General features: G+C 46.8%; 1 protein-coding gene across 3 annotated transcripts in view; it reads right to left on the bottom strand.

The window, feature by feature from the left end:
• Positions 1-2,853: 2,853 nt before the first annotated feature.
• CFDP1 (craniofacial development protein 1) overlaps positions 2,854-26,458 on the bottom strand; it is an 84,682-nt gene continuing 61,077 nt past the window's right edge. For 2 of the 3 annotated variants that reach the window (XM_040982360.1, XM_040982357.1), the window contains 2 exons: positions 11,405-11,563; positions 2,854-3,169 (listed from right to left, as the gene is read on the bottom strand). In XM_040982360.1, coding sequence (XP_040838294.1) covers positions 3,079-3,169; positions 11,405-11,563 — 250 coding nt within the window. In that variant the 3' untranslated portion in view covers positions 2,854-3,078. The remainder of the gene's footprint in view (positions 3,170-11,404; positions 11,564-26,458) is intronic. The other variant, XM_040982359.1, reaches the window with a different exon arrangement.

Genomic DNA, 26,458 nt, shown 5'->3' with positions numbered 1-26,458 from the left:
GACAGCATTTTTGGACCTACGTAGTACTGGAAAGGAAGGGGGGAGCAGGTACAAGGGGAAGCAGCAGTTGAAAAGAATGCAGAAAAGGCTAGGGAGGTAGAGGGAGCAGCACCTGCACCCCCCCACATCCTGCTCCAGTAACATGATGTTGGGGGTTGTGGGGAGCCACTGGCCAACTCACTAGAAGACCACAGGCAAGTGTTCTCCTCGGAAAACCAGAGGAGACCTAGGGAAATGACACGTGAGGAAACCCCTGGCACAGGGATCACCTGATCATTTGCTGAGGAAGCTCAAGGCTTCTTAGCCTTCCCTGGGAGCTCACTGTTCTCACACCACTTCTAATTTTTGGTAATTGCAAAGCCAAGGGTCCTGCCTCACAAACCTATGCAATCTTAGCTCCGGCTAAGAACTCAGAGCAGAAGATCACACTTCCAAGAGCCTATTCTGGACCCCTTCCACCACGCCACACCAGACCACGCCAATCAAGCCCTCAAAGCCACACCACACACTGTATCACATGATCACACCAACCATTCGCATTCCTCCTGTACCACAGGTGATATCTCACACAGCAGCACTAAGGCTTCTGCTGTGCTGACGCCACAGGTGACACAGCACCAGAGGGCTAGCCCATCACTCAGCCTCTTTGTTTCCAGCTGTGGTGCCAGAAGCACCTCACTCCTCTTCTGTTGAAGCTCTGCGGTGCCAGCCACTCAGCCAATCCTTTGTGCCACACAGTTCTCAGGAAGACAGGCTCTGGGATAGCAGTCCACCAGGGCTCAGCCCACTTCTGTTTTATTAGCTGTAGCAGCAGATTCAGCCCCAGAGACCCTTTGCAGAACTAATTAGAGCTCTGTGTTCTTCCGGAAGTAGGTGAGCGGGCCTAGGGAGAGGCTTGTTTGCTGTCTGATCTTCTACTGTTTCAGGGCAGATTTGACTAAGAGAAGGTAACAGAAGCCCTGCAAATCCAACATGTATATCTGGACACTGCAAAAAGTACTAATGGCAACAGACACGGCCAGAGCGCAACTCCTGGGGAGTCCCTGGGCTCCTAGGTCCTCCTCTATCCCTCAGCCACAGTGGGGGGCTGAGCCACCAAACCGTCCCTCACCACTGACTCATTCTTTCCACTTCCTGCAAACGCTTTCCTTGTCAACCAGCTTCTGGATGAGGGACATCATTTCCTGTGGGAGGTAATTTTCACTGCATGTGAACATGAAGAGTTAGATAAAACATCTCTCACTTGCTCTTAAAACAACTGTGGGCCGGAAAGGGTTGGCCATGGTTCAAACAGAAGATGGGAATGAAAAGGGATTTCCAGAGTAATGATGAACATACTTAACTCAGCCAGGCCTCAGTGGTCTGAGAAGGGAAAGGCATCTGTAGTGGTGGGGCATTTCCTGGCAGGTAAGGTAAGCAGGGATTGGAACAGGTGGCAATGCTACCTGAGAAAGCCAGACCTTCAAGGACATGAATGGACAAGAGGAAGACCAAGGCCAGTCCATACCTGCCTTAAGTATCCCCACAGACAACCACCTGCTTTAGTCCTTTGCTTGGGTTGTTGGCTAGTGCCATGAGCAATTTTCATTCTGCAGCAACACCACTGAGGCCAGTACAGATGGCCAGGCAGGGTCAAGTGACTTCCGGCTTTTAGCTTACCACAGCCACTCATTTGTAGAAGCTGCTGTGACTTAGCAGTCTCTCTTGCTGGCAAGTTCCTCTGTTCCTTGAACTAGTCTCACAACATTAAGAAGTGAACAGGAGGGGTCAGAGGTGGCACTTCAAACATCGGGAAGATGAGGTGACAGAGACTTTGCAGTTTAGTTTCCAGGCTGTTAGGATAGATGTAGGGCCCTGCAAAGCGGGGCGCACTGCCCACTCTCTTCCAAACAGCTCAGAACCCTTCAAAGTCCTTACTCAAAGTGAGCGGAATCCTGGCTTTCTTGTGTAGTCTCATGGAACACTGTACTGTGAAAAACCCGAATCCAAAAGGCAGACAACGGCATACTGAACCTCATATACTTCTTTCCCAGCTTCACAGTTCACTGAGACAAGACCCATCGTGCTTCATCTCTAAATGCACTCACTCTCTTGGGACAATTTTAAAGACCAAATGGAGAAAAGCCTCCAGGTTTGCAACCAAGACTGAAGGTGCAGGCGTGCTGGCTCATCTATCACCTGGTCCTCAATTCCTCCCTCCCCGCCTGAGTCCACAGGAGAGGCTGGCATTGCTACACCCCCACCTTTGCAGGGGATTCTAGTCTTTGGAATGTCACCTTCACCTAACCTCTCCCTGCCTTAACACCATAAGCAGGTGTGAGGGTTAATGCTTTGTTTATAAGAAAGGTGTCCACCCCTTCTTCCCTCTCCACACAAAATTCATTACTCACCTCCTTGCTGCTCCCCAGAGAACACCATGCTCTAAGTAGAAATTTGGGACTTAAATTTTCATTAAAAATGTATAGTAAAAAAAAGAGTCCTTTAGAGTATTCTCTGACAAATCAAAATGGAGCTAGCCTGGTGAGCGCACATTGAGGTTGGCTCTTTCTCAGGAGGAGCATCAGCTTGTGGCAAAGTCCCCACCTCAGCCATCAACTATCCTGATTTTCAGCCTGGGGAAGCCCACTCAGCAAGTGCAAGAGAGAAGTCTGAGGGGACGCACACAAACACGAGGGACATGGTGTCATGCAGTCACTGTGCACACCCCCCTAGGCTCCCAGAGCAAGGTCAAGGTCACAAAAAGCTTGGTGCATATGAACAATTCACACCTATGTTAGGCTGGCCAGCTCTCTCCACTGTGGTTGGCAAGGACTGGGAAGAACTTTGCGGCAAAAAGACGGTGAGCAGTCATCATTTTCAGCAGCCTCATAGGACCACCTTTTATTTTATCTTATTTTCTTAAGGACAAATTTTTGAAAGTAAAACGAATGAAATTATGTTAAGTCAAGATACATAAAGGGACTTTCAATGTAGAAAAAGAGACCTTGCCTGAAAGCAGTGAATGGGAAGCATGTCACAGATGCATAAAAAGCTCACATTGTAAACAGGATTAAACTGCTACTGATTTCCCCCAAGACATCAAGGTTTCATTTTGCTCAGCCTGAGATCGCGCTCAATTTCGAATTGCCTGTGATCCACTCGTTCCAGAAAAGCCTTCCGTTCAATGTACCTGCAGGAAGATGAAGAGAGAACTTGTCAGTAGAGTTTGGGAGGAGTCTGGCCTCCCCTGCTTTGTCAGGACCCGCAGTTGCCACAGGGTGAACACAGCTGGTGCCCAGAGCAATCACCCACAATGCTTTCAGGAACATCAAACCACTTATTTCAGCTACACAAGGTTGCCTGTGGGCCAGATGTGAGTGAAAAGAAAACGGACTGGGGAGAGCAACACCTCATCAAAGGGAAAGAACATCAGAGGCTCTGAGACAATCTTGTAACAAGATTTCAGTGGAAAATAAAGAAAACAGCTTAGCCGAGCACAGATCCAAACCCTAGCTTGGTTACACATGAACTGGGTAATGCTAGTTAAGGACTGAACCTCTCTGAGCCCCATTTAGCCTCCCGGGAGGTTGGTCATGTTTCACATCCTGGCATTAGGGGGTACCAAGTTGAGGGAACAGAAGCAATGCCTCCTGTCAAAATCACAATAAGGGAAAGCTACATTTGAAAATAGAAGACACAGGGCAGCAGTTAAGATCTCATGGAACTGCCATGAATGTGAAGGGGGCATAGGGATGTGGGTGCACACTGAAGCTACTTGACTGGCTTCCCTCTGTGCCTCTGCTCCCACCTGGCTCCTCTCCTTAGTATTCTCCATCAGTTTGGGCCAGGTTACTCCTGTTAACATGACCCCTCCCAAGAATAGGTGCCTCCCCTTAAAAGCCCATGTAACTGCTTCTAAGTGGGGGCCAGGTCAGCAAATGAGGTTCCCCCAGCCCTCTTAGGCACAGGGGGAGGCACTGCAGGCTGACCCAGGCAGGCGTGCTCAGCTGAGACACAGCATGTATTTTAATGCACCGTCTTGCCATAAAGTGTGCCACCATTTGCCTGGGGGTAGGAGATCTCTGCTAATTAATCTACTGAGAGAGCAAAATTGCCATTGAAAATGGGAGATGTAATTGAATCTGTGCACTAATTTTTCTTTGGTTGCACTGTGGGAAACGTGCATCTGTGGTTACCAGATCATTACCCTTGTGAGGAGATGGTTACTAGGCTTGGAGACCTGTGTTCTGTTGCTGAGCTAAGGTCCCACTTTCTACACATCAGACTCCTGTGAAGGGAATGTCCACTCAGCTACTGACCCTTGGTCGCCTGCATGCAGAGGACTGGTGGAAATTTGCAGACTTGGAGGTCAGGAACTGAATCTTACTCCTGTTGCTGGGGTACGACCCTGGCAGGAAAAGGTTCTGACTCGCTCTTTGGTTTGCTGTAAGCCCTCTAGTGAGGACTACCTGCCAGGGATAAAGGGCGGAGAGAGGACGGCGAGGAAGAGTGTGGCTTTAAGGATTTGTGTTTTTTTCCTTCCTACTTTCCTCCGAAGAAGAGGAAGTGATGTTTACGTTAGGACGCTCATTGAGCAAGAATAAATGCCTTACAAGTTCCCAGAAGCCGTACTGGGTCGAGCTGACCTCGAGACCACCAAGAGGGAAGCCCAGGTTGGACACTGGACACTGACCCAGCAGGTGCAGGATGCACCGAATTTCCAATGGCAACCTAGACAAAGGCTATCATGGCACATCTGTGATATCACTCCGCACCCACAGTCCTCTGCAGATGCTAACAGGATCCTGTAATAGTCCTGATTTACTGTCAAGACCATGAAAAAAAAATTAAACTATTGGACATGAACTCCCTTTTTGTGAAGAGACAGAAAAGTGCTAATGATGGTGCTGTTGCATTGACTGTTTTTTCGATTTTGGCCAAGATACCTAATGTTTGATGCTTTATTGTTTTTTTCTCTGTAAAATAGTAATAAAAATTGTAATATCCTTCTGGAGATACAAGGAACTCTGTGAGGGGTGCTTTGTAAACAATAAAATTAAAAAAAGAATCGTGGGAGAAGGGGTTTCTTGCTCTCTCCCCACTTTTGCTGTTGCTGTTGTTAATAACTTACTGACTTTCTTGAAAAGCGGTGACAATGAGAAATGAGAGTGGAGAGGAGGGAAAGAGGGAGAAAGGGAGACAGAGAGAGAGAGAACGAACGTGTTTGTGATCGATCTCTGCACTGCTTCATTCCCTAGATCTTCATAATAGCCAGAGCCGGGCTGGGCCAGGCTGAAGCCAGGAGTCAGGAATTTCATCTGGGTCTTCCATGGGGTGGCAGGGGTCCAAGCACTTGGGTCATTCCCTGCTGCTTTCCCAGGCGCGTTACAGGGAGGTGAATTTGAAATGGAGCAGTAGAGACTGGGGTTACTATGGGATGCTGGCATTGCAGGTGATAGCTTACTGACCCATCACTTGGTGGAACAGGGACCAAAGGCCAGCGCTCCAGAAACAGGAAGGGCTGCTTGACTGTCGCTCTCTCTCTCAAAGGTGGCTTGAGTACTCAGCTATCTGAACTGAGCCTCAGGGAGTTCCCAAGCCCTTTATGTGGCCCAGAGACAAACAATGGAATCAAACTCCTGCTCATTTATTGTGTTGGTGCTCTTCCAGCCTGTGCCTACCCTCCTGGGGGCCTGGCCTGATTCAGCTGGGCCCAGAGGGAAGCTGGAGTGCAGGACACATCGTCTTTTATGGCCCATTTAAGAGGCAGTCTTCAATTTCTATAATAAGACACCCTAATAGTACAGGAACCTTGGGGATTTTCTAGCTTTTCCTTTCAGAACCAGGTTAAACATACCAACCATGACATCTTTTATCTTTTGGACCTTATTTCCTTGCTACTAGTTTTTCCGGAGGCCGAGGTAAATGGGGAGGGAGAGAGGGACAAGAAGGTAGGAAATGCAGCCAGGGAAGATGTCTCTCAATTCCCGCAGTTAGCGAACCCACTCCTAAGAGATCAAAGAGCTGACTTTGACCTCTTGTGCTGCCTCCTAAAAGCTCCATGCAGGTTAGGACAAGCGTGAGCAGAGGGAGATGCAGGGGAATGGGACGCAGCTGCATGTAACTGAGGCCTTTGCCAGCTGCATTACTCTCACATCTCTTCAAGCACAGCCAGTGTGCGATTCCTCAAGAGAGCATTCAGCGCAACGCAAACACGGGATGGAAAAGGGTGTACCTCGATTCTTCCCTCCGCAGAGCAGCGGAACATGCCTAGGCTAGAAGATAGCTCAGGATGGATATAATGAGAGATGATCATTCGTGCCCCCAGAGGTGCATCTGAAAGAAGCAATCTGCCTGACACTATCTAGGCCTGTGCCCCCACCCTGGATCTAATTTATAAACACCTGAAGGACCAGAGGGAAAGCAGAGTGATTTTAATTCAATTTCTTCTCCACTGCTTCACTTCTATGTCACCTCAAGGATGTGCTGTTTTTTAACGACACTTAGGGGTCATGGAGATAGATTCTTTAAAAAGAGAAAATTGCTTCCCCTGGTCCCTCCGTCATGCCTCTCTGAATCACAAAATCACCTGGTTTCCAATCGTCACACTCCATGACATTCAATTGGATTGGCAGATGGCAGCAGCTAACACACCTGCATTTCTGCAGTTTTCTGAGTGATTTCTCCTCAGCGATGCTAGCCTCCTCCTTGGCATTGCTGGAAAGCAGGGCTGGTGATGATGACTACCAAGAAATCTATGTGACAGGGCTAGAGCGAAGCTACGCACGATGTACCGGAGCACATGACTCTGGTCCTGGATGGTGCATGAGGCTCTGGGGATGAGGGTGTGCAGGAAAGGCAGCCATCTTTGCTAGACAGACACCTGCTTCCTGTGGGTATTTCTTTCTAGCTTTTATTTATTTGACAGGCAGACACACAGACAACAGACAGATTTCTTATCTGCCGATTCACTCTCCAAATATCCAAAGCAGCTGGGGTTGGGCTGGGGTGAAGCCAGGAGCTGGGAACTTAGGTTTTCTATGTGGGTGGCAGGAATCCATTCTCTTGAGCCATCACTGGTGGGGGTATTTCAATCAACTCTGCCTACTGGAAAAGATGGAGATACCATCCTGAGTTATTTTCTTCTAGGTGGTTAATTTCAGTTCTGTCAGGCAACCAAACAAAGCTATGGCTTCTGCTGGCTAGTGGTGCAGGTGCTGCTCTGGGTTTTAGGGACAAGACCTTGACCTTGGGGCTTTGCACATATAGTGAAACAGGACAGGTATGTTAGTCAATCAGTGAATAAGACAAACAGGGTGATAGGGTTGACAGTTCTTGAGCTATGGGTCACTCTGAGGCATGTCAGGACTGAGATGACAAGCAGGGCCCCCTTGGGGAGTAGAGCCACACAGGGGCCGTGAGGCTGGGTTGCAGCAGACAAAGAGGAAGGCAGGACAGGGGTGGGCTTGGGGAGGCCAGGGCCGGTCAGCATAAGTGAGTGTTTAACACAGATTGACCTGAAGTGCTACTGGAACAAGGAAGGAATGGTTTATATTCTTCAAGCAGTTTCTCAGATGCTGGGTGGACAAGACATGGAAAGACAGAGAGGCAGATGCAAGGAGCAGAGTAGGGCAGATGCCAGTGGCTGGAGCTGGGGTAGGTGGCAGTGGTGCTGGATAAGGAAGGACAGGTAGAACTCAGGATGTAAACAGAAAGAAACTGAGGATGACACCTGGGTTTTCTTTCCACAGTGACATGGAGCGTGATGGCTAAGACATTCAAGTAGGGGTGTCAAGTCAGGAGCTCAGTGGAATGAGCAGGGTAGAGGAGAACAACTTTCCCAGCAGAAAATGGTAGTTCAGTTCTGAGACGAGCGAGCTTTCCTGTGGAGGAAGAGATGGTTGCCCTGGGACTTCCCAAATCCAACAGTTCAGGGAAGGGAGAGAAACTGGTAAAAGGGGACGGGAACAGATGCCCCCAGTTCCACTTCCTGCCTCTGTGGAAAAGACTCCATAGTGGAAGAGCTGGCAGGAATACATAAGGAAGGGATGCAAGGCCTGAAAGCATCTAGCGTTCATGATAAAACTACAGCCATGTGTGGTCGATGGTGGCATGTGGAAGGACTTAGGGGATTCCTATCTTTGGAAACTTGGTAGGTGTTTCCTACTTACCTAACTCTCATAGGAACCCTGAGAGGTGGGTTCCATTATCCTTGCTTTACAGAGAAACAGGGGTTACTGCAGCTTGATGGCAGGGTCAAGAGTGGAACTCAGCCCCCATTCAGTTTATTGTGAAATAATGCACATGTGGAAGAATGCAGCAGCAAGGTAAATGAACCTCCATAAAGCAAGCTCTGGTAAGGGGTCAAGAAGCACATGGATACTAGCCTTGAGGGGCTCCTGAGTAAGTCTGACCCCAACATCAACAGCCACTCAGGTGTGAGCTTGCTCAGGACCTGGCAACTCATTTTCTCACTTTCAGTTTTTTGTTTCTTCAACACTGAAGTTTAGTAGTGCCTGTTTTTTTTTTTTTTTAAATAAGTCTGACATAGAACGGCACCATACATGGTATACTCTTTTGTGGACTTCTTTCTTTCACGGACTGAACTAATGGACACAAAGGTTCTGTCTGGTTTTGACCTTCACACAAAGAACTCATACTCTTTGCATTATGTTCCTAGTTTCTTCGTGTGTATTCCCACTGAAGAACAACATTCCATTGTGTGAACACACCATACTTTCATTTTCTATTACCCTGCTGATAGACATCTGAGTGGCTTTCCGTCTTTAGACGTTAATTATGTGTTTCTGTTGGGAACAAAACTAGGAGTGGAAGGGCAGTGTCCTAGGGAAGGCCTGTGTGGAGCTTCAGGAGATAATGGCCACAGCACAGTCTACCTCAGATCACCATCTCCCAGGGAAGATGGGTATTTTTATCACTTGAAGAAATTGCTTTCTTCATTTTTTTAGAAATGGCTTTGTCTCAAAGCTTATTTTTTCTATTATTATGGCTATATCCAACTTCTTTTGTTAGTATCTGAATGATTCAACTCTAATTTTTTAGTTTTCACCATTTTTAAATACAATTGTCTAAATCTAAGCTACATATAACTTCTGTTAAAAATTCAAAATATTTATGTTTTTTAACTGGAACAATTGTTTTTGTCTATTTCATAGAAACACAGATGAATTTAGTGTTCAATTTCATCTCATTTTTTTTCCTATTGGTCTAGTTTGTTCTATTTAACTCATATCTTTTTGTTCTTGTGGTTAATTGAAAAAAAAAATCACTTCATTTTTACTCCTTTGGAAATTATATAGTATACCTGAATTCTAGAAATTTCAACAAGCACATTTAATTAGTGCCTACCCTCCTTTAACTCTGGTACACTTACAAAAGCACCCGCTCTGCAGCTGGCTTTCCAGCTGTACGTGCTGGAAATGACAACTGATGTCTGGCTCTTGCCTCCAGAAATTTTTTTCCCCCAAGAATTTGATGCTATGATTTGTCTAGTGATTTTCAAACCTAGCTGTGTAGTTGAATCACCTGTGAAGTGATTGAAAGACACAGGTATCTGTGACTTATCTGTTCTAGACTCTGGATTCAGTGGCACTACACAGGGGTGACAATGTCACCTGAACTTTGGAAATTTTCCCCAGGGGAGTCTCACAATAGGCCAAGGTGAGAATCAAAACTGCAGTTTCTGTTCTAGATTGCATGAAGGGTCCAACTCCTGTGTTGTCTGGAGAAGCTGGAAAAGGAAAGTGACGGGGTGGCTTGAGGTGGACACTGAAGTAGACAGGTGAGAGGGGTCAGGGTAGAACACAGCCTCATCAGATCTGCACTAGAAAAATATAATCCTAGCTGTGAAATCCAGGAGAGGGATGTTGCTCAAACAAAGGACAAAAAAAACCAGAACAGCAAAGTGGCAGGCTCTTACTTATTCCTTAGTCCAATGATGAAATTTTCCATGGCCTGAAAGCCCCACAACTGGGCCGCTGTCTTTTTAATCTTGTTTTCTCTCCCAGGCTACATTTGATTAACTCAGCCGGATTTTCACTTAGCACCACCCCTTACTTTTAGAACTCTATTAACTTGAGCAGAGTGAATGCTTTCCAACCTGTATCATCAATAAAGAGGAGTATGCACTAGCAGCTCCTTTGTTGCCCTAGATCCCTGTGCAAAAGCTGAGAACAGGAGGGAGCTATGAGCTTGCAGAGCTGAATCAGAGTGGGGTGGCCAGGGGCAAATGCCTCGCCTGGCAGAGGTAACACCCACTCCTGTCAGTGCTTCATCTGGGCCTTCCCAGATGGTTCTGGCTCCCCTCGCCTGAGAAGTCTGATCGTTAGATAAGCTCATAAAGTCACTGAAACGCCTTACAGGAAAGCATACTAGTTGGCTTCCAGGTTCATTCAAACAATCTTGAGGATTAATTTGGATATATGACCTTCCCCCCTGAAAAATTCCTCATGTCTTTCCTCTAAGGTATTCCCTGCAAGCGTTTACTGACAGGTATGCTGTAAAGTGACTTACCTATTTCACATACATGTAACAGATGTATAAATGCTTCATTTCATGAGACCCTCACAAGCACATGGTGAGGGTGGGAGCATTATCCCAACCTCACTGGTGAAGGAGCTGAGCCTGGAGGTGCCTGGTTTGCTACCCCTGGGCACTTCTTTCACCCTGAGGGCTGGGAAATGTTGTTGACTTGGAACCTCAAACCCACTTCTGTAGTAACTCTTCTTCTGGGGTCCATAATTGCTCCCTGACTTCGAACACACTCTCTTCACTTTTGGTTTAATCAGCAGAACAAACATGTGAAGGAAGGATTCTTTTTACCGCCAAGTATGTACTTTGTGGACATCTTTGTGTTCCCAAATAAGGTGGAAATGGGCAAGCAAAGGCTTGGGATATTGTCCAAGGGTCAGGCACATCAGACAGGCTGAGGCCATGGGTGAAGCCCCACCCAGGTCACAATGACATGAACAAATATATAAATAGACAGAGAAATGAAGGAAAACCAAAAATTCTGCTGGCATTGTTTTGGAAGCACCCAAGCAAATCTGGCTACTCTGAAGGCCAAATAACTCAGACCAGGCCAAGGCTGCTACCATGAGCCCGACTGCTCATGTGAGTAAGCCAGGCGACTTACAGCTCCCTGGAGTAGCAATTCTGCAAATCCAGCTTGGCATATGTGACTGGCATATGTGACAGTAAGCAGTGTTGGTCATATGCCCTCCTTCCCTTTATCTCCAGCGACTCCCACATGTGGCACCTGCCCCACGACAGAACAGCTTCCCTCACAGTTGCACTTGCAACCATTGTTTTACCATGAAAAGCCCCTGTTTTTTTAAAACTGCAGTTTGTTTCCAAGAAATCATCTCAGAATTCTGAGGCCTCTCAGGAGTATGCTATTGCTTACCCCTCTTTGCCTCGGTTATGGATGGCTAATTCTTCACCAATCCCTTCTTCTTCCTTGAAACTCTCCCAGTCCAATTTAGATTTCTCAAGGGTGCTCATTTTCTGCTTCTTGGCTCCAATTTTCCCCAAAAGGCTGCTCATGCCACTTGCTCTTTTTAACCTAAGGAAAAACAAAATATGAAACATAACAGGTAAATATTCTCTTCTCACTGATGAATGGTTTTTCTGATGGCCACAGGGCTCCCTGAATTGCACCCATCTGTCTCATGGAAGCCAAGCAGCACCCAAGGCATTTCCCTCCCCGCAGCACATGGGACTTCTGACGTCTCTGACCGCCCACACGCTGTGAGGTCCTGCAACACCTCTGTGTGCTCTGGAGGGCAGGTCTCCGCTTGCAGGAAGGGGAAAGAACGGTGTGTTCAGGTGTGGTTGTGGAATCTCACGCCCAGGTTCAAATTCCAGCTTTGCTGTATGACTCTATGCTCCTTAAGTACGTGTGTTTTGGCTTCTCTTCCGGAAAGTGATTGCTTACTCACAAGCTTAGCACATGTTCAACGTAAAAGCTAAAACACCACCTGGCTTGGGGTCAACGAGGCCACAGCACTGGCCTCCCTAACTGCCCTCACTTGTGCTGGGAAGTCCCAGGGCGTTCTTTTGAGAAAGAGAACACATTCCCAGCACCGACAAGCCTGAGGTCGCTTTACCCTAAACAAGCCCCAAGGACACTTTCACCTTGTGTGGGTTGGTTCCTACTTTTTTGCTGGAGGTGTCAAACATTTCTGTCCTATAAGCAGGGGAATGTACAGCCTCACTGTGGGCCTGCTGGGGGATGCAATCAGGGGCCGTGGAAGAGACCCCATGTGCCCAAGCTCAAGTCTTGGCAGACTGAATACTTCTAGCCATTATTAAATGCATGAGACACAGCAAGAAAAACAGAAGGAGGCTAGTTTGTGAATGGTGATACAAGAGGAAGGATCAACAGAAGGCACATGGCTTTTGGCCTCTTTCACAAAACTAAAATAAGTTACTGAGTTGGGATCTGAAGACTATTCCCAGCCTCACGGACATATGTGGGTTAAATGTTTGGGAACCGTGAGCAATCACAAACACTGGAAACACTGCATGCTGTCCTAGGGTGTTTGTTCTCCAAGTGGTTCCATAGTCACCTTCTCAACAACTCAAAAGCCACTGGTTTCTAGACCATCATGAAACCCCACCCTGCTGTGGAGGGCTGGCAGGCCAGCGTCCACACTGGACATAAGCTCTTGGGGCTGGCTACCCTACACAGAATCTTTCCCTGATTCCTGGTCCAGAGATGCTTGCTTCCCTGCCACGGTCACACCCCACTATGTGCTGAGCCTAACTTCCGCTCATAACAGTGTCATTATCTTTGTGTTGAGTTGGCCAAATAAATAGGACTCAGTGAGGTTAAATGACACAAAGGTCAAACCAATAGAGGATACAGTTCTACGACAAGGAGACATCTCTGAGGAACCATGGTACCCTGTACTCTGCGGCCTCATCTCTAGGACAAGACGGTCCCTGCGGTGTTCTGACAGCAGTTTTACTTCCCAATTTGCTTAAGCTGCTTTCAAACAGCTCTTTTGAAATTTTTATTGGAAAGGCAGAGGCAGAGAGAGCCAAAATGGCTGCAATGACTAGAGCTGAGCAGGTCCAAAGATAGGAGCCAGGAGCTTCTTTGCATCTCCCATGTGGGTACAGGGGCCCAAGGGGTTGGACCATCCTCCACTGCTTTCCCAGGCTACAAGCAGGGAGCTGGATGGGAAGTAGAATAGCTGGGACTCAAACCAGTGTCCATATAGAATGCCAGTGTCATAAGTGAAGGCTTAGCCTGCTATGCCATGGCGTCAACTCCTTTTTTTTTACATTTTAAATGAATCTGCTACTTTCCATTCACAACAGCATCTGTGATAATCTACACACACACACACACACACACACACACACACACACACACACACGCGCGGTTTAGCCAGGAACAGAGCACAGAGATATGGAAACTGAATATATTTTACTTTTTTACTTTTCTCAGATGCTCCCTAGTTCTTACTTTATTTTTGAATATGTATTTTCATTTGAAATGCAGATTTTACAGGGAGAGAACGTCAGAGCTGAGCTGATTTGAAGCTAGGAGCCAGAGTTTCTTCCCTGTTTCTCATGTGGGTGCAGGAGCCCAAGGACTTGGGTCATTCTCTGCTGCTTTCCCAGGCCACAAGCAGAGGGCTGCACCAGAAGTGGAGCAGCTGGTGCTAGCAGGCACAGCATTAATCTGATATGTCAATGTGCCAGCCTCTGCCCTAGTTCTAATTTTTTACATTTCCTCACCTAGATAATTCAACAGCCTCTTAACAGGTCACTCTGACTTCTTCTTTATCCTGACCTCACTCATCAGCCCTATCCTAGCATCTACTGACATACTTTGATCAGAATGAATTTTCTAGAATACAATCTGATCACGTAATTCTGTTTACATGGCTCTTCTCTGTTCCCTTCGTGACCATCTTGTAATCTCTACCCCAACCGCACAGTTCTGAACTTGCAGTTCATCTCTATCTGCCTCCTTCCCTTCTGTCTGCTTTTTCTCAGCTTAGAAACCACTTCCATCAGAAGGCCTCCACCGACCTCTGGGTCAGGCAGCTCTGCTGGTGTTTCCATCGTTGCGTTGTTCTTTCCCTGCAGAAGCTCCAGAGCTTCCTGGGAGATGTCCTTTCAGCTGTAGCTACACTGGACAGTTCTGGGCAAGCTCAGCCTCACTACTGATGGCATTGTACCAAAAGCACACCCCTGGGGGTTTCCTACTTCTGTTGCAGGTCTTTGGCCCTGCCTGAACGTCACAGGTCCTACAGGGCCACGTGATGCTGTTCTTGACACTGGTGCTACTCTCCTAGGGGGACAGGAGCTGGTGGCTAAGTGCCCCTGCCCCAATGCTCGCCCAGCTCCAGGAGCTGCACTGAAGGCTTCTTAGGAATTCTGGAGACATCAAGCTCTTGTGCTTGAAAACCACGCGTATTGGCTTTTCCTTCTTATCTCACGCTATCCATGCCTCACTATTGCTGCATGGGAATTTTCCCCAAATAAAATAGTTACAACTCAATATTCTTGCCCTGGATTCTGTGACCCTCCTCATCAACCAGAGCTGAGCCAATCCAAAGCCAAGAGCCAGGAGCTTCTTCTGGGTCTCCTGCAAGGGTGCAGGCCCAAGACTTTGGGCCATCCTTTACTGCTTTCCTGGGCCTCAAGCAGGGAGATGGATGGGACCTGGAGCAGCTGGGACACAAACTGATCCTGGTGCATGCAAGGCAATTAGCCATCATGCTGGGCCTAAGAAAAATAATCTTTCTGTAATCCCTTAAATACCTAAAAATAATTTTATTCATTTATTTGAGAAGAAAGAAAACACATATGTTCCCACTCCTCAAATGCTTGCAACAGTCAGAACTAGGCCAGGCTAAATCTGAGAGGTCAGATCTCAACCTCAGTCTTTCCCCTGGGTGGCAGGGACACAAACACGGGACACAGAGCCGGGACTCCAGGCTAAGGATTCCAACATGAATAATAACCATGCCAAACACACATGACTTCCTCATGCAATTTCCATTTCTCTGTGGAGATTTAATTTCCTGTAAACCTCTCTCTACCACAAGGAGATAGTTCCACAAACAGGGCACTCCACAGTCAACAATGTCACCTGGACCACAGAGCCAGTTCGAAGAGAATCGGGCCTCAGCAGAAGAGCTGGCATTCAGGGCACTTGCAGACTGGAGGGCGCTAAGGAAAACACTCGTCACTCTCTCTGTGCAGCCCAGCAATTTCCGTTTCCGTGGGCACCACTGAGCTGCGCACGTCCTCTCTACTGGCACCCTTGGCTCTCACAGCCTTCCTAGGTTATGCTGCCTTTTGGACAAATCATTTTGAAAAATTATTAAGGAAACGATTGTTTTTTAAACTAAAAAGCAGCCAGGCAATTTCCAGAAAAGGAAAAAAAGCCATAAACTTCCCTTGCCTTGTTTGCCACTGAACATGAGGCAAAATGTCATCTGTGCTACTCTGCTTTAGGGGAAAGCTTTCAGCTCTGCCTTCACTGGCTCATTAACATGGTTTATGATGTCCTAATTTGATAGTCTCTAAAGCAAAATAACTTGTCTTTTATTTGAGGCTAGATCAAGGTGAAAGACACATTGATAGCAACAGCCAAAACACAGGGGAGGCTCCTTGTAAGTGAACCTTCAGCTTCTTCCTAGAACCTGGAGCGGGGACCCTGCAGGCTGCAGACGGCTCTTACTTCTGCATATACGGTTTTGGCGGCATCCCAATCCTGGATTCATTTCACCCAGGCTTCCAGGAAGGCACATTTACCACAGCCTGCCTCCCATCTCTGCCTGCTGGTGTATCAATCAGGCATCCAGAAAGCGAGACCAGGCAGAGGCTGTCGCTGGGCAAGGGCTGTGACGGCACACTGGGGAGAGCCTGCTGCAGCCCACAGCCCTCAGGAACGGCAGCGCATGGGAAATAAAGCCCCACCATCTCCCGCAGGCATGTGGCAGCTGCTTGTCCGGGGAGACTACAGAGGGTCAGCATGTCCTTGGAGATTTCTCAGTTGTGACAAGGAACCAGTGCTATGTTAGATCAAAAGAACCATGCATCTTTCTTTCTTCAGCCCTGAGTGCAGGGTGCTGCCTGCAATTCCACTTGGATGGACCAAAGTACTTCTATCCAAGACAACCTATTGTCACCATTGGGAGGTCAGATCCAGAGAACTGCAGCACCCACATCCCCACAGGCTACATCCAAACCTTACTCTGAGACATGCTGGAACGGTCCCAGGACATCTGAGACACGCTGGAACGGTCCCAGGACATCTGAGACATGCTGGAACGGTCCCAGGACATTTCAGAATGGTCGATGATGTTTTCAACTACTGCTTCATGGACATCACAGTGTTTTACTGACCTGACGAAAGTCAATGTAATCCAGGGTTGTGGCACAGTGTGTCAAGGAACTAGTTGTAGCACTTGCATCCCACAGTAGAGCACTGGCTCCAGTCCCAGCTTCTCTGCGTCTAAATTTAGTTTCCTGCTAATATGTCCTTGAAAGCCGTAGAGGATGCTGTAAGTGCTTGGGCCTCTGCTGCCCACGTGGAAGACCTGGACGGAGTTGTGGGCTCCTGACGTTGGCCTGATCCACCCCATCAGCTGCTGTCATTTGGGGAGTGATCCAGTAGACAGATGATCGCTCTTCCTCTCCCTCTCTCTATAAATCTGCCTTAAGCCTTATTAAAAATTAAAAAAAAATTTACAAAGCCTAATTACGTCTAAGCAGAACTGTTCAGTATTTTTTTTTAAGCATTTTATTTTTATTGGAAAATCAGATATACAGAGAGGAGGAGAGACAGAGAGGAAGATCTTCTGTGCGATGGTTCACTCCCCAAGTGGCCACAACAGCTGGAGCTGAGCCCAACCAAAGCCAGAAGCCAGGAGCCTCTTCCTGGTCTCCCATGAGGGTGCAAGGTCCCAAGACTTTGGGTCATCCTCAACTGCTTTCTTAGGCCACAAGCAGGAAGCTGAATGGAAAGTAGGGCTACCAGGATTAGAACTGGCACCCATATGGGGTCCCGGTGTGTGTAAGGTGAGGACTTAAGCCGCTAGGCTATTGCACCAGGCCCATAACCGTCTATTGTTGCCAGGAGAGAGCACAGCTGAGTGCAGTTCACTGGTGAGAAGAGATTTTTAAAAATGCTAATTTGAAAGGCAATTACAGTGAGAGAGAGAGAGAAAGAGAGAATGAATGAATGATCTTCTACCCTATGGCTTATGCCCCAGATGACTAACAGCTAGAGCTGGGCTCGACCAAAGTCAGGAGCCAGACACTCCATTTGGATCGCCCACATGGGTGGCAGGGCCCCAAACTTCTGCTGATTTCCCAGATTAGAAGACTAGTTGGACTTCAACTGGTATACCAATGTAGGATGTTGGCATGGAAGGCGGTAGTTTAGTGCACTGTGCCACAATGCCAGCCCCAACAAGAGATACTTAAGCCTTCCTTCCTATGTATTTTGTCTCTTTTCATCAATCAGTTTGTAGTTGTCTTCAACTCCCTTTTCACCACAACTAGCTCAGTGAAATCTCAATACCAGACAGCAATCTTCCACCAAAAACTCAGGAATCCAATAAAGTCAAGAGGTAGAGAAGGCACAATGACAAGTCATCCTTTGTGACCTTCCTGAGCTGAGTTTACAACGCCAATTTGCTAGACCTCATTTTGTCTCTAGTCCAAGAACTAAATTCCTTTGTAACTAGATGACAGACTCCATGCTGCTGCCTCTGTCATAAAGACATCATGGTACCTTGTTTACTCTGTCCCACGCTCATCAGCAGAACTGACCCACCCAGCCCCCATCGGTTCTGCAGCAAGAGGACTGCTCCGTCGGACCCTTCTCAGACACATCCCTGATGCTGTTTACTTACAACAAGTCCTGGAAGGGAGTGGGGGAAATAATTTTTTACGTAGAAAACCTGACAGGTTCACGAACTGCTTGTGAAGGAAGGTGGGAAGATCACTGGTCCCTGTGGCTGGCCTTTAAAATCAGCCCTGGCACCCAGCGGCATTCCCAGTTGGGAGGACACAGTCACTCATGCTCACCCAGCAGAGATCAATGAGAACTTTACATAACATTGTGTCATGAACAGGGACACAAGAACATGCACGACACAATTGCTGGCTTCAAGGAGAAACCAGAGACAGACAGATAGATAGACAGACAGACAGACAATGAGACTATAAGACTATATCTCATAGTATGGAGGCACAAGAGGGAGCAGCTGAGGCTGTGTGGGCCAACCTCCGTTTCTCTGACTTGCTACCCTCCCAGGGTGAGCTGTGGTGAGTTGCTGGAGAGGCTGGAGGCCAGCAACAGTGCCCTTGATGTCTATGGTCTCCACCGTGACTGAAGGCTAGAGTTGGGGTGAGAGTATGGTAGAGAACCTCAGAGACCCGTCCACAATCTAGTTTAGTTTCTATCACTGTTTCTTTGGGGGTGCCCATTCTTGCAATGCCTGCGGTCCTGAAGTTGTCTTACTCATTTGTGACTCGCTTAAAACAAAGCACAGACTTGCTGTGGTACGTAATCACCTAGTTTTCAGAACAAAATCCCTGAGGTGTGACAATGGACTCATGGAAACGACTTTTTTCTCATAACCAAAAGATTCAAAGCTGCAGCTGAACAGACCAGAAGAGTCAGTTCCAAAAGATGGTATGGAGACACCTTGACACACACAGAGCCTGGATGGACACTGTCCTGCTAAAACACACATGATCTGGGAAAAAGATACTTTGGCAAAGAGTAGCAGTTTCCTTATAATCTGTCATCTATTCACAAGGTGGCAGTGCCCTTTCGTAGCTTACACTCACAATATTTCCCAGAGCCATGGAAAGGTCTGGAATTGGCAGGACACTCTCTGAGAGATGAGAAGGAGGCTTATTGGTAATTCCTTCTTGAGCGCTACTGTTCTCTTGCAGATGTTTTCTGGGTTTAGATGAAATCCCTAAGAATGAAAATCCAAATCTCTGGGCCAATTTCATTATCCACCCATGTAAATCTCTGAGCAATCTCTCCAAAGCCTAAGATCAGACTCCGCAGAGGAACAGACTGGAAGCCAGCAGGAGACAGTTTAGATCACGTTCACTTCCCAACAATGAACTGACTGCTTTCTACGTGACACTATGCACGGAAGAGAAGATACCCAGGTAAGAGAGGATGTTCCAAATAATCTGAAGCGCCTTGTGGCTTGAAAAGTGTCAGTGCTTTTAAATGTGTTATTGAAGTTGATAGAGTATCAGCAAAAAGGTGCAGCCATAAGCAAAAGGTGAAAATTAAGGCTAGCAAACAGCTTTTTCACACAAATACAAAGTGATTTACTATCCAGTTCTACCACTCTTATGCCAATCCAAGAACTACATTACAGGAAGCCACTTGCAATTCTTCTCTTCACCTGCAACATGTTGTTAAGCATAGAGGCCAGCTTTTCCCTGGTCTGGCCTCTCAACTGACAACATGGGAGGATTGTTGGTTTAAGTGAGTAACTCTTCATTTGTCAGCAGCATGACAACAACCATGCCCCAAAAGCAACAGAGGTTCTCTGGCTAGTCCCCTGCTCATTGCTGTGGTCAGAAGCATTCATTTCTGAAATAGTTAACTGGGGTCAGGGCTTTCCCTCCAGGACAAGCTACATGCACCACAAGGCAGTTTCACTAGTAGCATCATGCTCCAAGAGAGTTTATGGCCTTGTGTTCTGCAAAGAACATTTTGCTAAGGGTCTCCTGGTCTGTTGAAATCAACCAACTCGGTGGGTTTGAGTTCCATGCCATAATGCGGAATTGATGATTATGTTCATTATCTCACCTGGTTCAGTTCTTTCAAAGAAGGTCTAAACTTGGTAAGTGCCAGGAAAGATGGGTTCCTTTCCACATCCTTCCTTGGTGCACATAAATACTGCTTGGTTCACAAACAGCTGTAAAGTGCAGAGGGAAACGCTGTGTGAAATGCAAATGGGCTTGTGTCACCAGCTAGGTATATCAGCTTCAAAGTATTTGAGTTGTTCATTCTATTGCTTCTGCGGGTTTTACATATACCTTTGTACTACAGCAAACAAGGTAACGTCTTTGCTTATTTACCTGCAAAGCATGTAAAAAAAAAAATCCTACAGAGTACCTCAAGTTACTGAACATGCCCTTAACCGAAGCAAATGAGAGACACTAAAATTAAATAACCAAGTGTTCATCAGTATATGAGAGTAGGAATACTTTCAAAGATAACAAGATAAGTCTACTCAACAGACCAGATGGCCCAAGTCTTTGGGACCCTGTACCCTTGTGGGAGACCTGGAAGAAGCTCCTGGCTCCTGCTTTAGATTGGCTCAGCTTTGGCTGATGTTGCCATTTGGAGAGTGAACCAGTGGATGGGAGATCTCTCTCATTCTCTTCTTCTCTCTATAATCCTGACTTTCCAATAAAAACAATATAAATGCTACAAAATATAAATAAATTAAAATATTTACTTCTCTATTTACCTGAAAGGCAGAGCAATAGAAAGAGAAAGACACAAAGATTTTCCATTCATTGTCTCATCCTCTAAATGGCTGCGACAGCCAGGGCTCGGCCAGACTGAAACTAGGAAGTCCATCTCGGTCTTCAAATGCATGCCAGGGGTCCAAGCACTTGGGCCATCTGCTGCTTTTTCAGGTACGTCAGCAAGAAACTGCATCAAAGAGCTGCTGGGACTCAAACTGCTCTCATATGGCATGTTGGTGTGGCAAGTGGCAGCTTAACTTGGTGTACTATAATGCCGGCCCCAGGAAACCATTCTTAAAGCAAAAATATGTTTATCAAATTTACAAAAGCATCTTAGAATTGGGCCCTGATGTGGCCAAACCAAAGGAAAGCTTCCTGACAGCAATCTATCATAACGATCTTTAATGAGAGGGAAGGGCATCAGTGTCATTCAGCCACTCGGCTTAAATATCCTTAAGGAGAAAATTTGGAGGGGTTCTGGGAAAACAGCCACTAAACACAAGAACTCTAACATGGTCTAATGAGGAATTCCCCCAAATTTCTGCCTTCAAAAGTGTCAAACTGATAGAAATGTTTAAAGCACAGAATTCCCATTTTCTGAATACTTACCACTAAGATCCAGCAACTGCTAACATTTTGCCAGATTTACTTCTTTTGGGTATATGCAAATTTACATCTGGGAGTGTGTGAAGGCGTTGTTAAATAAACTAGATCTTATGTTACTTTGTTTTAAATGATTCCGCATGCGTCTCATAAGGACAATCTCCAACATAACGATTCCTAAGTGAGTCCACACTCAGATTTCCAGCAGCACATTTCCTAAATGGCACTGCCAGTTGTTCCCCATTCTCTCATTATGTGTCACACTTGAAGTTTCTTCAGTTTCCTGTAAGCTTTTAATCTAGCAGTCTACTGCATTTTGTTTGTTTCACTTACGACCTTTGGTGTTATCACTAATTTTACTTTTTAAAGTTTTAGTTTTTTGAAAGGCAGAATTAGTGAGGAAAGAGCTCTTTCATCTGCTGGTTCACTCCTCAAATGGCCACAATGGCTAGAGCTATGTCAAACTGCAGCCAGGACCCAGGGTCTCCATCTCAGGCTGCTATGTTGGTGCAGGGGCAGCTCAAGTAGTAGGACCACCTTTCACTACTTTCCAGGGAGCCAGACTGGAAGTGGAGCAGCTGGGACTCAAATTAGTGCTCTATGGGGTACAGCACTACAGGCAGCAGTTGAACTCACTGTGCAGCAACAACACTGGTGATTCTTAAGCTTCCAGTTAGCGAGGTTGCTCACTGATTTGTTCCTAGTGAACAGATTTCAGGTTAAACATTTTTTCAAGTACATTACACACAAATATATTTCAAAAAAGCTCACAGAAAATGGAAGGAAAATTTATTACTCATTCAGTAAAAGTTTTATATATTTGGGCTGTGGGTCCAGGGAATACAGTTCCCACCAGTTGGTTCTCTCCTCAAACATTCATGGTCCTTGGACATGGACACATAATTCAGCTCTCCCACGGGGGTAAGATGGATTCAGCTACCTGAACCATCATGTGCTGCCCACCCACGGGCACATGTTGAGGAAGTCTGACCTGGCAACTCAGCTGGGATTCAAACTCAAGCACTCCAGTATGGGGCGCAGCTGTTTCAAAAAGTGTCTTAAGCACATGGTCAAACACCAGCTCATGAGAACTTCATGTTGGAACAAAAAAAATTGCTGAAATCCATAGTTTTCTTTTTCTTTCTAATAATATGTATTTTAATGAAAGTTTTGAAGACCCTCACAGGCAGATTTCAAAATAGCTTTGCATCAAAATGAACTCTCTTAATTTTAGTTTCCACAAACTTGGTGAAGTGCCCTTGGAGAGGAGCTGGGTAGGTATCAGATGGCATGCATTGTCAAGTCAGCCCACACTGGGGGTGTCAAGTGCGGACCAAGGATAAGGAAACAACTGCCAGAGCTCGGACCTGTAAGACACATTTGTCCCCTCTAACTGATGTGACGGACATGGAGGATAATACTCCCAGGAGGTTCTGTAAGTTCTGACTGCTTCTTCAAAATCCTGGCAAAACACTTGATGATATCCTGACCATATCTGTGGATAGACTGTGCTGAATGAATAACAAAGGATTTTATTTGAAAAACAAACATTTAGGGGATGGCACTGTGGTACAGCATGCCTGCAGTGCTGGTATCTGGTTTGAGGTACTGGTTTGAGCTGCTCCACTTACGATCCAGCTCCCTGCTAATGCACTGGGAGAAAGCCACAGAGGACGGCTGAAGTGCTTGGGATCCCGCATTCACATGGAAGACGTGGAGGAAGCTCCTGGCTTCGGGATTTGGACTGGGTCAGCTCCAGCGGTTGTGGCCTTATGGGAATAAACCAGTGCAAGAAAGAACTTAGTTTCTTCCTCTCTTTCTCTGTAATTCTGCCTTTTAAATAATTTTTTAAAAGGGGACGGAGGAAATTTTGAAAATCTCCAAAAGACAATATGGCTTTCGCTTTAAGGGTTTTAAGTTTTATTTACTTTTAATGATTTATTTACTGATTTTCGTGGAAAGGCAGTTATACCAAAGGAAGGAGATACAGAGAGAAAGATCTATCCACTGGTTCACCCTCCAAGTGGCTGTAACATCCAGAGCTGAGCCGATCAAGAGCCAGGAACCCAGAGCCTCTTCTGGGTCTCCTACACAGGTGCAGGGTCCCAAGGACTTAGCCCATCCTCTACTTCTGGGACACAAACTGGAGCTCAAGAGGGATCTTGGTGAATGCAGGGTGAGGATTTAGCCACTAGGCTACCATGCTGGGCCCTTGCTCTAAGGGTTTTAAAAAGTGAAAGAACAGTTGAGGAAAAGGCAAATGGGTGTCAGCCTATCTTCAGAGTCCTTGAGTGGCCAGGGCAGTCTAAACCTAGCCCTGCAGAAACTCAAATGCCTGAGGCCTAGGACATGTGGGGGTTAAGTATCATGAAGTAGGTGGCAAAGAAAAACCTTGAAACCCACCCTTGGTCCCCTAGGAAATTCTTGAGTCTCCTTTCCTCTCTGTCCCACCAAAACATATTTTCATCACATTCCCTGGGAAAGAGACAAAGCCACGGCCCTTCCTGCTTCTGCTCCAGCAATTTCCTTCCCAAGTCATTCCCAAGGTGGAGGACTTTGGAGCAAGGCAGGGCATAACAACCCTCCTATCACACCCCCACTGCAGTGAGGGAGTGGACAGGGCGCTGGGGTCCCCTAGGAACAATCCTGGATGGACAGGAGTCAGGATCTGCCTGGGGAGGGGTTGTCTGCCCCTAAGGCACAAACTGTGCAGCTTAAATTTGTGCGATGAGACTCAGCTGCAGGGAATAATTTCTTGACCAATACAAACAGGCCATTTACATTTCTGGGGCCAAATTTTAAGGGAATTATTAAACGCAGCTTCTAACAAAGCCCACATGGGCATTCTTTATGCACAACCCTGGGAGCTCAGTGGAGGAAGACATAGCTCATTCTCCAGATGCTGGTCCTAACCACAGAGGCAGCAGGACTGGGACTGGCATGTAGGAGGTCATAATCTTTCTTCTGTGGGAGAACACGGACTGGCTTCCTGCTGCCATCTTCCCAAGCCAGGGCAGGTCTGTGTGCGTCTGAGCATCAGAGCCTCTTCTCTCCCACACACCCTCTAACAGTTCCCATCAGGACAGTATAGTAGGGCAAAGAACACATCTTTCCAGTGACGCAAGAAGCAAGGAGCGCAGCACAGAAGGGTAACGTGCCTCCAAGCTGGGCTGCTGTGCTAACTGCTGATTAGGGACCTGGCACGAGTCCATAACCCTCAGCATAAGCCGCCTCTTTGACTCTCAGCTTGCTGCTTCCTCCCAGGGAAGTATGTCTATACAAAATAGAACTTAAAATTCTTGGGTATCTCCCAGTTTCACACCAGAGACCTCACTTAAAATGGGTCACGTCTGCCCTTTCTAGAAATGAGCAGGCACACTAACTGCATGCTTTCGATGAACTCACGGGCGCTGGCTAGCACACTGTGCAACATTACTCCTCCTCCTTCCCAAGCATCACAGTGCTGCTAAACAAACACGCAACACTCCAAATGAGAAGCTGTGATTGCAGGCACTTCAAGCTACGTCTGGAGAGCGTGTGCATGATGGTCCTTGCACTGTGTGAGGTTGAAGTGGTCAGAGGCCAACCTTCAGCCCACGGTGCTTGCTCCTGCTGTGCTCCCCAAATCTGTATCTTGGCAGCATGTGCCAACACTGTGTGTTTGTTCAGCTGATGCAGGGGCATCAGACAGGCCAACATCCTGCCAAACAAAAGGGGCCTTTTCACAAGTCCAGATCCCAAGCTATCCTTCCCCTGCAAAGGCATCTCCCTCTTCTCCTCAAAGGGCTGGCTGCACCACTGTTAGCACGTTTCTCTTCTCGGGTCATCCTTCACAACTTGGGATCTAAGAAGATTTTTGGGAAGTACAATAGTAATTGGGAAGTAAATAGTATTTAAGCAAGAGCCCAAGATGTTGCTTTGCTTAAGTACCACAATGAGTCTCAACCAAGAAACATTTGTTCCACGTAGACTAGTACCGAAAGCAGAAAACTTTCTTTTAGCCACACACAGGAAATGGTATTCACGCACGCTAACCACAGTTGAGCTATCTGTAAACCACAACATAGTTTCTCTTTAATAAATGTAGATTCTTATCCATTGCATCACTGACCAACAAAAAGAATTCCCATCACTTCAGCAACAGAAAATAGCAAGTAGTCTCTTTAATTTACTAGCCAGAAGCTGCTAAAGCAGCTTGCTTATTCAGGCACTGCTCTCCAAGTCTTGCGGTTGAAATCCTGACCACTGAGTGCTGAATGAACCCCTGTGCAAATCGAGGTACTTTGAACTCTGGGACCTCCTCAGAGCATGTGTATTTCTGACCAACGTCCACAATGGGTCACAATGTGAAATGTGTGAGTGTGGGTCACAGCCTGGGAATGTGAAAAAAGTGCTTTAGTAGTCAGTGGCTGGTAGATAAAGTTGGCTAAAACACAGCCAGCTGACTCTGCCAGGCACTGACTAAGGGAAGATGCTTTATACAAACAGCCCAGTGCATCAGCTAAGCACCAGCTGTGTCAGGGCACACTAGGCAGCTCTTCCATGCGTCCTTGCGTATCAGACATCTGCTCTGACACCATCAGCACCATTCTTCCCCATTCTCCATGCATAGGGCAGTCTCTGAAGTTATGGGACTACTACCCTCCAGAGACCAGCGGCTCTGTCAAGTCCTTCTGTGCGGCGAGCCTCAGCTGGCAACTCTGTAAGGCCTGGGCTGGAGGGTGCATCCTTCTCACTGCCAGCAGCCAGCGGGCGGCTCCAAGAAGCAGGACACAGCCCACTTCTTCAGGACCAAGGAGCCAAAAAGCAAGAACCTATGTAGAAGACAGAACAAAATTCAAACACTCCCTCAGTGATAACAAAGAGAAAGAAAAACAGTCAATTAGAAGCTATTAAATGTACTATTTTCTGGATGAGTGCCAGAAAATCTAACAGCCAATCCTTTATTATTTTTCAGTTAGCACTTTTTTTTTCTTCATAACGATTCATTTATTTTTATTGGAAATGCAGATCAGATTCAGAGAGAGGAGAGACAAAGATCTTCCATCTATTGGTTCACTCCCAAAATGGCCATAATGGCTAGAGCTGAGCTGATCCAAAGCCAGGAACGAGGAGTTTCTTCTGGGTCTCCCATGTGGGTGCAGGGTTCCAAGGCTTTGGGCTGTCCTTGACTGCTGCCCCAGGCCACAAGCAGAGAGCTGGATGGGAAGTGGAACAGCCAAGACATGAACTGGTATCTGTATGGGATACCAATGCTTCCAGGTGGAGGATTAACCAATGGAACCAAATTGCCAGCCTCTTGGCTAATATTTCTTAAACGGTTTTATTGAAAATTCACATACCAAAGCAGGTATACATGAATGGG

Source organism: Ochotona curzoniae, unplaced genomic scaffold (assembly GCF_017591425.1).
Source record: "Ochotona curzoniae isolate NIBS_2020 unplaced genomic scaffold, NIBS_Ocur_1.0 contig_3622, whole genome shotgun sequence".
Taxonomy (NCBI): Eukaryota; Metazoa; Chordata; class Mammalia; order Lagomorpha; family Ochotonidae; genus Ochotona; species Ochotona curzoniae.
Note: the sequence above shows the minus strand (reverse complement) of the source record. Positions and strands in the feature narration are given on the sequence as shown.